The 12253-nt window shown below is 41.7% G+C and overlaps 2 protein-coding genes and 1 pseudogene across 3 annotated transcripts; all 3 read right to left on the minus strand.

The window, feature by feature from the left end:
- Positions 1 to 702: 702 nt before the first annotated feature.
- On the minus strand, positions 703 to 1749 carry LOC135608800 (G-type lectin S-receptor-like serine/threonine-protein kinase At2g19130). Its single transcript, XM_065101843.1, has 2 exons — positions 1384 to 1749; positions 703 to 1302 (listed from the first exon to the last, which is right to left on the minus strand). The coding sequence occupies exons 1-2, from the start codon at positions 1747 to 1749 to the stop codon at positions 703 to 705; spliced, it is 966 nt and encodes a 321-aa protein (XP_064957915.1).
- Positions 1750 to 3129: 1380 nt separating this feature from the next.
- On the minus strand, positions 3130 to 6266 carry LOC135610951 (receptor-like serine/threonine-protein kinase SD1-8). 2 transcript variants are annotated; one of them, XM_065106083.1, is made up of 7 exons: positions 4943 to 6266; positions 4739 to 4861; positions 4527 to 4663; positions 4218 to 4428; positions 3896 to 4121; positions 3669 to 3819; positions 3130 to 3580 (listed from the first exon to the last, which is right to left on the minus strand). In XM_065106083.1, exons 1-7 carry the CDS (start codon positions 6246 to 6248, stop codon positions 3272 to 3274), a joined length of 2463 nt encoding a protein of 820 aa, XP_064962155.1. In that variant the 5' UTR covers positions 6249 to 6266; the 3' UTR covers positions 3130 to 3271. The 2 variants fall into 2 exon arrangements, with proteins under 2 accessions (XP_064962155.1, XP_064962154.1); XM_065106082.1 differs by having other exon boundaries at positions 3132 to 3580; positions 3896 to 4133.
- Positions 6267 to 8771: 2505 nt separating this feature from the next.
- LOC135608801 (receptor-like serine/threonine-protein kinase SD1-8) lies at positions 8772 to 11141 on the minus strand (annotated as a pseudogene).
- Positions 11142 to 12253: the final 1112 nt, after the last annotated feature.

The raw sequence follows: 12253 nt of genomic DNA on the forward strand, positions 1-12253 counted from the left end.
CCTACTTATCTATTATAAGTTTTGTTTATAAAAATTATTTGACGTGTATATATATATATATATATATATATATATATATATATATACATATTTGATGTGTATATTATTATTAATTTTAATTTTAATATTATAAGTCAACGATTCAGACTAAACAAAGTTACTACAGTAGCTCCAGATGATATGTCTTAGGTCAAGTTCGGACCAAAATGCAGTAAGATATCAGAAATCCACAGCTTGATTGAGGCCTTGAATAATTTGACATGACAAACTTTAGGTTGAAAATTGCTGGTTATTTCAACCATATCTTTCATGCCAATTTGATACGAAGAGAAAGAGAAAGAGAGACAGAGAGAGAGAGAGTCCCTCTCTCTCTAGAGTACTCTCTCTCTCTCTCTCTGTATATAGTTTGATCAATAGACAAACATTTAATTACGTCTATTACGATTTGAAGTATGTAAGCATTGGAATGGAAGAGTGCAGCATAAAGCTACCATAAAAGGTGTTCGTCTTTAACCGTGAAGCTTCAGCTTGAGAACTAGTGTTGGTCTGCAGTAGGTCATCTTCCTTGGAGGGGTATCGAATCCTCGCCATGCCGAAGTCTGTAGTAGGGCATGTACTCGTAGACCAGAAGCCTTTCGTCTCTGTCGCAGCAGAAGCCACGAAGACGAACAAGATTGACATGCTGAACCGCACCCAGTGTGCTCACTTCTGCTCAGAATTGCTTCTCGCACTGCCTGAGCACACTTCGAGCTTCTTCACGGCTACCACGGCCGAGTCTGGCAGAGTGCCTTTGTAGACAACGCCAAAGCCTCCACCTCCCAGCTTCTCAGAGAAGTTCTTGGTGGCACGCTGCAAATCGCTGTATGGAAATGGGATCAAAGAAGCATCTGCTTGCTTTGACGTTTGGGTTATTTTCCTTCTTCGACAAGCCCAAATTAGGACGAAGACGGCGAAAAAAGAGATGACGACTCCTGCAGCAGCTATTCCTATGACGATTCCTGTAGTCAGCTTATGAGAACTACCGCTCGAACTGGGGAGATCGGTGGTGGCAAGGCGGATGTAAAGTGGACCACCACCCTCTTTGTCACCATCATCAAGCTGCCGAAGGATCCGAAGAGCCCCGCTCCAAATCGTGCATCCATTTTGGAAGGAGTATGCGGTGCACGAGCAATTGCTCAAGCAAGCTGCTTTGCATTCTTTATCACTTCCAGCCGTCAATCTCCTTGGGTTGGGAGGCAATCCCACGTTGGGCATAAACAGAAATCCATCTTTCTCTCCGTTGTCCGAGGTTCGATTCCCGCACTGTAATCCAGTTCTTCTTTTACATCCTGAGTTCCAGTCATTCAGCTGCTACTCATGGATCGAAGTCGGCACAAATCCAACCAGACACTGGCAGAGTTGGGAGCTCTTCTGGTTGCAGATGCCAAAGGCACCGCAGAGAGAATAGACATCGCAGTGAGCTAATGGTTGCGTGAAGACTGTCTGCCATTCCTGGGTCGTGTTGAGCCAGTACCACTGCCTGCTCTGCCCGGCTGAGTCGATCACGTAGTGAGTTATGAAAGCACTATCGGTGATCGTGTACGTAGCGAACTTCCGGTCACTGTTGTCGACGAAGGTGAAGTTGAACGCAGTGCTTTCTGTGGTTCCAGGGACTCCGGTAAAGTGCTGGCCGTTCCAGAGCCCGCAAATCCAATAGATTTCAGATCCATTCCACAGGATAACATACTGGTTGGAACCGTCAGGGTCCATGCACTAAGCGAACGGCCCGGGCGCAGGGTTCTCCGGGTTCTCCCACGAGGTGATGCTCTGGTACTCGCCTGTGATCTTGTTCACTCCAAGCCATCCTCCCGGCATCCATGTGTCGGTGGGATGATCGAAGCTCTGCCAGAATAGAGTGGACGAGTTCGACCCATCTTTCAGCAAAAGATTTCCGGTGTCGAGAAGGACCGCCACGGTGGCGTTCGAGGTTGATATGGTAGAGTTGGAAGACCAGACGGGGACTTTGAAGCTGTTGAGGACGACTAAATTGCCATCATCGGAGAGACGCAACTCTGCACCGGAGGCGTTGGAGACGGGGTTGCCTCTGTTTGCCACCCAAACAACAGTCTGCCCCGGGAGTTTCTTGTACCATATGCCTACGTAGTAGTTGCCGGAGTTACCTGGAGCGAAGAAGCCCAGCTCAAAGTTGCCTTCCTTGGCGATCATCGTCTGGCTTCCAGAGAGAGATTGACCGATAGAAATGGTATCGCTTGCCGAAGAGCGATGGATAGGTTGAGAGAAGAAGAGAAGGGAAAGAAGGACCGGAAGAGAGAAGATGTTGGTGTCCATAGCCAAGTGACGTGCGACGAAAACCCTTTGGTTGCAGAACGCTTAGCTTTATGGACGGTCCCTTAAAGTCTTTCTATCTACCGTGACAGATGTCTAATGCGCATTCAAGAGAGAAAACTATAGCTTACATGTCTTCATCAGCATGCAACATCCAACAAGACATCCAATCACACACCTTGGCAAATGGCTACGGTGGACTCACTTGGCGATCCTTCGTTCTTGTTCTTTGACTGGTTAAAAGATCAATCTTCTAGACTCCGGCCAAGCATTTCTTAAGGCCACGCAGGGTTAAATTAAAGGTCTGAAGTAAAGCCAACTGATGAAGTGCTTATCGTAGATAACGTGATAGACTAAGAACTCTACTACACATTCCTGACGGCTAACTCTTATGAATGCATTATCGTATGGAAAACATTACAAGGAAGATTCTATTTAGCTCTTTCTGGGGCAGGAAATTGAGTCCAGCAGTGTTCGGATGACGTAATCGCATGCATCAACCAACACCTGGCCGTGGTGTGGTGACCTTCTAGTTGGAGTGGATGCGTAGTGTTCCTTAAATTCGGTCGTCCATGGACGGGATTCCATCACGCTCACCATGTCAATTTAGGTGGTTTCGAATAGTGATGACGATGAAGACGACGACGACAACCGCGATCCTTCTCGGATGCAACAGCATCCTCTGAGTCAACAATGGACGGCAATGACGCTCGCTAGTATTCGTCTTCTTGTGAGAGCTCGACAGCAGATCATGGCGTCGTCATCTGGAAAATGCCGCCAACTCGAAGGAGAGTCGGGGAAGCCTTCTCATACGATCAGAGATAGTTGGGGTTGGATACTGCGTTGACTAAATCACATTTATACATCAACAAAAGCAGCAGCTACTTTGCTCTGCTTCTCCACAAAGGACATCGTGTGTGAATAACTTTCTACTATTACATCCATCTCATCGACCTTCCAACATCGTCATCGATACGTGGTTTGTGGACGAGTCTTGCTTGCTTGTAGATGAATTGGTTTCAGATGAATCTTTTGCAACGATAAAACCTGGTTGTCTTGGCTGCGGTAGGAGAGCACTGTCACCGCCCAACATCTCCACCACCGACGACATCGTTGGTCTGTATTCTGGTCGATCTTGAACGCACAAAAGTCCCACCTTTATACACTTCATGACTTCGGCCACGGGAAGCGACGACGGCCCCATTGACGCATCCGCTAATTCCAGCCCTTTACCTTCATTCCAAAGACTCCATACCTGAAATCGATTACGTAATTAAGGTTCAGAATTATGTATGTATTGAAGTGGAAGCATAATGTAAAAGATGACATTTTGGTGCACTTACATGTGCTAGAAGATTTAGGTGGTGTGAAGATTGATAGACTCCTCTGTTCTTTTTGCCACTTACGATTTCCAGCACCAAAACACCGAAGCTGAAGACGTCAGATTTCACCGAGAAGATTCCGTCCATGGCGTACTCGGGAGACATGTATCCACTGCATTGTTAGGGAAGATTATAAGAGAGCTTCGCAGTACGTGCACCGTGAGATAAGATCTAGAGTTGGCACGTACTACGTCCCGACGACTCTCCTGGTTCTTGCGTCTGTTTCGTCCCCTCCAAACATCCTTGCCATGCCAAAGTCCGATATCTTGGGGTTCATATCCTTGTCAAGAAGGATGTTGCTAGCTTTCAGATCCCTGTGAATGATTCTGAATCTAGAATCACGGTGGAGGTACAGAAGGCCTCGAGCAATCCCCACGATGATGTTGTACCGTGTTTGCCAGTCCAACATTGCACCTTTAGTCGTGTCTGATTACAGATTCAGCATCAATCATTCTTCAGCTGAGCGAGCTCAGATTGAAAATGTAAGTATTGAATGGAAGATTAACTAACCAAACAAGACGGAATCCAAGCTTCCGTGGGGCATGTACTCGTAGATCAGCATCCTCTCCCCTGCTTGAATGCAGCAACCGAGAAGCCGGACAAGGTTACGGTGCTGTAGCTTGGCAATTAGCGTTACCTCGTTCTTGAACTCAGCCAGGCCCTGCGTCGATGTCTCGGATAACCTCTTCACAGCTATCTCTTTTAGCTCCCGCAGCTTACCCTGTAATCATCGCATACAATGGCCAGTTAACTTGACGCACATCGATTGTCAATAGTAGAGAATTTGGCGAAGCTTCACCCTGTTGAGCTCGTTTATACCTTGTATACTGGACCAAAACCGCCCTCACCAAGCTTGTTGTCCGTGGAGAAGTTGCCGGTGGCGTCTGCTATTGTGTCCAAATCATATAGTGGTAGGTCCATGTCCTGTTCGTGCGTTTCTTCGTCAATGTAGCGATCTGTGAAGCAAATTGAACCGGTAAAAAGTATATCTCACAAATTAAGTAGAAGGAGATGACAAGCGTTGATGGTACTTCTTCTCTTCTTCCTTTTCCAAACGAAGCAAGGAACAGAAAGCAGGATAAAGGTTGCCAGAGCAGAGACTACGATGATGATCACGACCACATGATTCCGGTGAGACTGGTTTGATTCAGAGCCTGAAAGATAAACGTCATCTCGTTAAGTAAAAAACAGATCAGTTCCTCACGCAGACTACCATGATAAGTGATCGAACGTACCAAGGTCGGCAGCCGCCAGCCTGACATAGATATCTTGTCCTGAACCACTGTCGTACATTTTGATATCGGTGAGCTCCGTCGTCCATATGATGCACCCGCTGCCGCTCCCGGTCCCACTGATGTTGGCGCTGGCATAGGCTTTGCAGGAGCAGTTCCTCCGGCACAAAACCTCGCACTCCTCCAGGCTCATGCTCCTGACCACCATCGACGTCGACGTGTCCGGTATCTTCACGCTGCTGAGTGTGATAAACCCATCGGTCCCGTTCCGGCAGTCCAACGCCGTGTTCCTCACGCATCCATCCGTCCCATCCCTCTGACTCCATCTGCTGGGATTCTTGGGGTGAAACCCCTGCAAGCACTTGCACATCGCGAATTCGTTGGGATAGCAGACGCCGTAGGGGCCGCAGGGCGACAACCTGTAGTCGCACTGGTCCTGGGGCGCGGACCAGAAGACGCTCCACATCTCGCTGTCTTCGTGCCACACGAGGCGCTGCAGGATGCCCGACTGGTTCATGACCAGCCTTGAGACGACCGAGGGGTCGCGCATGTAGAACGAGTACACGATCTCGCGGGCGTCCACCACGAACTTCTTGTCGAACACGTTGCCGGTCATCATCTGTTGGACGCCACCGAACTGGCGGCCGTTCCATGACCCCCCACGCCAGTACGGATGGCTCCTGGACCACAGAAATATTTGGGGATTCCCGTTCTTGTCGATGCCGTTGGCATACACGCCCGGCGCCGGATCGCTGACGCTCCTCCAAGCCGTGAGGTTGCGGTCCAGCCCGCTCGTTAGGTTCCACCCAATCTTCATGCCCGGCAGAAGCGTGTCCGTCAGGAAGTCGAAGCTCTGCCAAGCAAAGCTGCTCTGGTCGTCGTCACTGCCCTCCTCCTCCACGACGAAGTTCCCGTTGTCGAGGAGCCGCGCCACTGGGTTCCCAAGGACCAGCGAGCCCGAGGACCAGATGACGGTGGAGTTCTTGCCATCGGTGATCACGAGTGCTCCGTCCGTCTCCAAGGACAGCTTTCCGGAACTGCCGGTGACCGGCCGCTGGCGGTTGGCAACCCACACCACTGTCTGGACCGGGATGCGGTGGTACCATATGCCGATATAGCGGTTGCTGGAACCTGCGGGGCTAAAGAAGCCCAACTCGAAGCTGCCACTAGCGGAAATTAAGGTGGTTCCTCCGTCGTCGACGAGAGGTCGGGCGGGTGTGACAGTGTCGTCTCCAATGGTGGGGGAACAGAGGATAGAAGCAGTGAGAAGGTAGAGAAGCGCCGAGCCCTTCCTCATCCGCCTGGCCATCACCAATCACTAGTCCTAAGTTTCAGACAAATTTTGAAGGCAGCGCTATCCGTCAGACAAATTGGCCATCACCAATCACACTTTGACTTTTCTCTCTTAGATTACCACTCGGTCATTTCAAAATTTTGACTTTCTCTGAGCGACGACTTCAAATTAATTAAAAAATTTAAATCAATCTCTTATCCAATAAAAAAAGTCTCCAACTTCTTTGATCCATCAAATATGAGTCATGACATTGAGATGTTAACTATGAAATTACCTAGACATAGTTGTCGAAGCAATGCATCATTTTTCAATTGAGAAATATATTACGAAAAGAATCTGTTTTATTTATTAAGATAATAAATATTTATATAAATTTTGAGTAATAGATTTTATTTAATTATATATTCAAATCATGCAATTAGATGAAGTACTCAAATTTATGATTGATTCTTAAATCATTAATTGATTTGAGGACACAAGGAATATAAGGATGTCATTATCTTCATGATCTTTTATCATAACCTTCGTAAAATTAAGTTTTTATCAATAATGTCAATCTTACAGCGATGTAATTGAAATATTGTACGAGTGAAAGGTTTTATGAGAGAGTTTATTACTTGAAAGTATATACGTAAGAAACATATAATTGATATATGATAACTTGATCTTTTACAAGGTGGAAATCGATAACAATGTATTTCGTATATGAGTCAAATAATGGATTGGTACGTAGGTAGGTGGTATTGACATTATTATAGTATATTATAGGAGTAGATTGGAAAGTGATGTCAAGTTCCTGTAGTCGATTGATGACCTAGTTGAGTTATACAGCAATGTTAGCGATGGTTCAGTATTAAACTTTAGTGGTAGATCTTATAATTATTTTTTATTTCTTGAAACTATAATTGATTGGATTTGCTCTAAATAAGATAATGTAGACTGATGTAGATTAACTATCATCAATATTGTTTGCCTAATCAGTATCGATGAAGGCATAAAGATGAAGTAATGAGTGTTTATGAAAAAAAATCTTACGACCGAGAGCTTTTTAGATATCGCAAGACTCGTTTTATTATAGACCAATGCATAGTGAAAAGCCAATGCATAAATTATGATAATTTGTTGTTGTAAATAAGATATCTAGATATGTAAGAAATAAATACGGTAAGAAATTAAGTACTTATTGGTACTATATAAGATCCGTTCGTTATCACTGCTTCCAATTATTGATATACTCTTATGCAGAGAAAGATCGCTCCATCAAGAAGCCCCCTTCACTTTAGTTTTGCTATTCTCCTATTACCACAACCCTTCAATGCAATAGCAATCAACAATATAGGCAGCTCAAACTCTCACATAACATGTTTATCAAAATATCTACTCATTCCCTTTGAAACTATTAGTTTCCTCCACCCACCATCATGCATCACTTTCGTAACATTTTGACATAACATCAAAATACACGTTTTCCATTTACTTGTTCATTTGTGGCTATATGTCTAGAATGATCAATATTTTCATCTTTCTTCCATAACCTGACTTTGTTTTTAGGTAAACCACACCAAATTCTAAATAGTTTACTGGAATAAAGCGAAAGGTTTATTTAATTAATGGGGACCTCCATAGGTAATCTAGGAAAAGAGGATAAATTTTGCCGAGTACAAGAAGATAAAAAATACTAGTGATTGCATAACATATCTGTAGTTAATTTATTTAAGTAATATAATTTGAAGGTTATAGAGAGTCGTTAAATGTGTAATGGCAACATTAGATGAATTATTTGTGCCAAGATGAAACTTAGTCAAATTGTTCTCAATCTTTCCAAGACAATCATTAGACTAAACGACACACCATTAGGGCTTGAGGACATTTGTTGAAGCATCGTGACCGTCGATTCTAAGTAGACGTGATGGTGGACGCATCACTTCAAGCTGGCATGTGTTGACACGACGGGGTCAGCCGCCTTCGTCTTCGGCGTCGGTTAACCGATGACTTTTTCTAATCAGGTTAAAATACTGTGTTCAAATCCAAGGATCAACATTTGATTCTTCATTGTCTTCTAAAGAATCCATCCTCAATTGAGATTCAACCACTACGGATTGATCTCCTTCTAGCGGGGAGGGAGCAGAAGAAGAAGAAGAAGAAGACAGAATTTTCTGAAGGCAAAGACCAAATTCTATAAAGCAGCCAGAAGAGAAGGCGATAAAAAATTTTACGAACTCCACAATGAGGTAGGAACTCCATGATTGTCACTATTTTAACAGTTTTTCATCGTCAAGCTAAACAAAGTACTTCAATGACGTCTTGATATGTTCCAACCGCTTAATTAAGGTGGGTGGGTCGAATGGAGGCAGGAAGAAGTCTTGATATGTTTCGATTATTATATTCACCATAAACTATTCTCTAATTCCCATGACTCCGAACTCATAGAGCTTTTGCATTCTTCGGATTAGTCTTCACATCAATCCCAAGCCAAAACCAAAATGCTTAGTGTACACAAACGTTTTCTGACCCTCGCATACGCTTTCCAGCTCACTATCATCGGCCTTCCAACATCGTCGTCATCGATACGTGGTTTGTGGACGAGTCTTGCTTGCTCGTAGATGAATCGGTTTCAGATGTAATGATAAAAGATGGTTGTCTTGGTTGCGGTAGGAGAACACTGTCACCGCCCAACATCACCACCACCGACGACATCGTTGGTCTGTCTTCTGGTCGCGCTTGAACGCACAAAAGTCCCACTTTTATACACCTCATGACTTCTGCCACGGAAAGCGACGACTGCCCCATTGACCCATCCGCTAATTCCAACCCTTTACCTTCGTTCCAAAGACTCCATATCTGAAATCGATTTCGTAATTAAGGTTCAGAATTATGTATGCATTGAAGTGGAAGTATAATGTAAAAGATGACATTTCGGTGCACTTACATGTGCTAGAAGATTGATTGACTCCTCTGTTCTTTTTGCCACTTAAGATTTCCAGCACCAAAACACCGAAGCTGAAGACGTCAGATTTCACCGAGAAGATTCCGTCCATGGCGTACTCGGGAGACATGTATCCGCTGCATTGTTAGGGAAGATGATAAGAGAGATTCGCATTACGTGCACCTTGAGGTAAGATCTAGAGTTGGCACGTACTACGTCCCGACGACTCTCCTGGTTCTTGCGTCTGTTTCGTCCCCTCCAAACATCCTTGCCATGCCAAAGTCCGATATCTTGGGGTTCATATCCTTGTCAAGAAGGATGTTGCTAGCTTTCAGATCCCTGTGAATGATTCTGAATCTAGAATCATGGTGGAGGTACAGAAGGCCTCGAGCAATCCCCACGATGATGTTGTACCGTATTTTCCAGTCCAACAATGCACCTTTAGCCTTGTCTGATTACAGATTCAGAATTATTCATTCTTCAGCTGAGAGAGGTCCGATTGAAAGAGGAAGTAGTGAATGGAAGATTAACTAGATAAAAGTGTTTTCTTGATAAGATTAATTTAAATAATTATAATTCAATAAATAAAAATTAGATTAAAATAAATAGACGAGGATAAAATGATTTATTGGGATATAGTAGATTTTTTTATCATTTAAAAAATTTATATTCTATCTTTTGGCTAATATAAATAGGTATTCTTCCATCAATCTATATAAATAGGTATTCTTCAATTTCTTTTACTGTTTTCTTCTCCTACTACCTAAAGTTCCGTAAAAAAAAAAACCAATAAGTGTGATTTCCAAGCTTGGTTTGAAAAAAAGATTAATAGGAGTACGTGATTTAAAAAAAAATCAGTATATTAAAAAAAATAAAAATGACAAGTATTGGAGTAAGTGTCCATAATCAATTTCTTCCTATCATCAAAGGTAAAATTTATTATTTTTGGATTATTAAAATGAAAACTTTATTTATTTCATAATGATTATAAAATTTGATAAAAAAATTTCTCGAGTATGATTTACAAGATCCTAATATTACTGAAGATCAAAAAGATCAAATGAATGAAAATATATAGAAAGATGTAAGAGCCTTCTATATACTACTAAGTTCTTATTTCCTTGAATCTTGATGAAGGTTGAAAAATATTAAAAAGTGTGCTTAAGGCACCAATGATCTTATGCTCAAGGCGGGAGACAAAATTGATCAAATGAGAGACAAAGTAACTTTAATAAGTAGTTCGGCAACTCTTATTCATACATCTATACAAAAAAGCTAAATTCATCATCATATGATCAATTATGAAATCATTGAATTACAAATTCTCTTATATATCCTATCATATAAATCATAAAGTAATTATGTATTTTTCTCTCACATAGATATAAAATTAAAAATATATAAAATATTTATAAAATAATCAAACATAATTATTAGAAATTTTTTTTCTTCGTGATAGATACTCTTTCGTTTATTGAGATTTAGTTTCCTCCTAATACATTTGCTCTACGAACATGCAACAACGTGCAACATAAGATTTATATCGAGCATCTTATAAAACCACTATCAAAACCTTTTCCTTTTCATTGGGAAGATTGATCCAAAGGGAAGGGATGAGGAGGACTAAGATCAACACGCTACGTAGATTGATCCAAGTGCGTGACACGTCATTTATCAATGAGTAGTATGTTTCCCTTCGCGGGCACAAAACCCACGAAGCTTAATATGGTGGTGGAGAATATGTGAATTAGGAGAGGACATTTGTGGGGGAGGCACAAAGCTATTATAATTGTTTGTTTCTTCTTCCGTCTCATCAGCCTTATCTTAGTCACTAGCTTTAAGGATAAGTAAGAGGTGAGAGCAATGCTGATGATGTTGGAGGAGGAAATAAGAAGATGAGATGTTGGCTAAACTGTGGCCGGTGCCATATAATATGAAACAGATCAAAGTGCGGGTGTTCTATATATCACACTGCACGCCATGGCGAAGATGCATGCGTGTCTTGGAGGACCCGTACGTGTGGCCCTCACATGCACAGCCGTGCATTGTGCTCGACGACTTTGAAACTATGAGAATGTCAACGGGAGATCACAGGGATTTATCATCCGAGGTCAACGGTTCAAAATAATAATAGAAGCATTTGGTAATTTCTTGGCCTTTTCTGATGACAGAGTTGTGAAAGAAAGAAAATTTGGAACAGGGGGAAGAGAAGGAAGAGAAGAACAAAAAAGAGAAGAGACGGGAGACGATAGAGAGAGAAGAAGCAACGAAAAAGAGAGAGAGAGAGAGAGAGAGAGACAGAGAGAGGTTTGAGAAATAGAAGAGAAGAGAAAAAGATGAAAAAGAAAAGAAAATAAACAATTAGAGAAAATATATAGAGGATTCGATTAGGTATAAGATGAATTCAGTTAAGTTCAGAAAAAATATATTAGATTTGCATTTTGGATTACCGATTGATGAATCCTGATATTCTTATTTAATTTGATAATTAAATCGTGAATAAAAATAAAAAAAAATGATAGATGATGAAAAAATAAGAACATAAAACAAAATTATATGCTTGTGTCGTTGTTATGTAACTCGGGTAAGTATCTAATTTGGGTAAGTATTAATACATATGTTTGGAATCAATAAATGCTTTATGCTTGACGTGGTTTACAAATCTTTGTTATTTAAAATTATTGCAAAGGAATTTAACTTTTTATAATTTGAGAAAGTATATAAATTGAACTGCTATTTATTATTTTATAAATTTTTAGATTATATATATGTGTGTGTGTGTGTGTGTGTGTGTGTGTGTGTGTGTGTGTATTTCTAATATTATATGATTGCATCAGTTTTGAAATAATATTAAAAAAATTAAACTTTATTTAAAAAAATAATTGATATAATATTTTTTATTTTTTGTGACATGATAGTTGTCTAACTAGCATGATTATAATCTGGACCCTGCTTATAGGGTTTATACATTAGAATATATGTTAGGAACTAATTTCTTTTAGACCTTACCAATATGTTACCTATATCATGCGAGTTAAGCATAATTCTAAGCACTATTTCATTATCGTAGCTATTGATTTTACTATGACTTCTA

Source organism: Musa acuminata, chromosome BXJ2-4 (genome assembly GCF_036884655.1).
Source record: "Musa acuminata AAA Group cultivar baxijiao chromosome BXJ2-4, Cavendish_Baxijiao_AAA, whole genome shotgun sequence".
NCBI classification, from domain to species: Eukaryota; Viridiplantae; Streptophyta; class Magnoliopsida; order Zingiberales; family Musaceae; genus Musa; species Musa acuminata.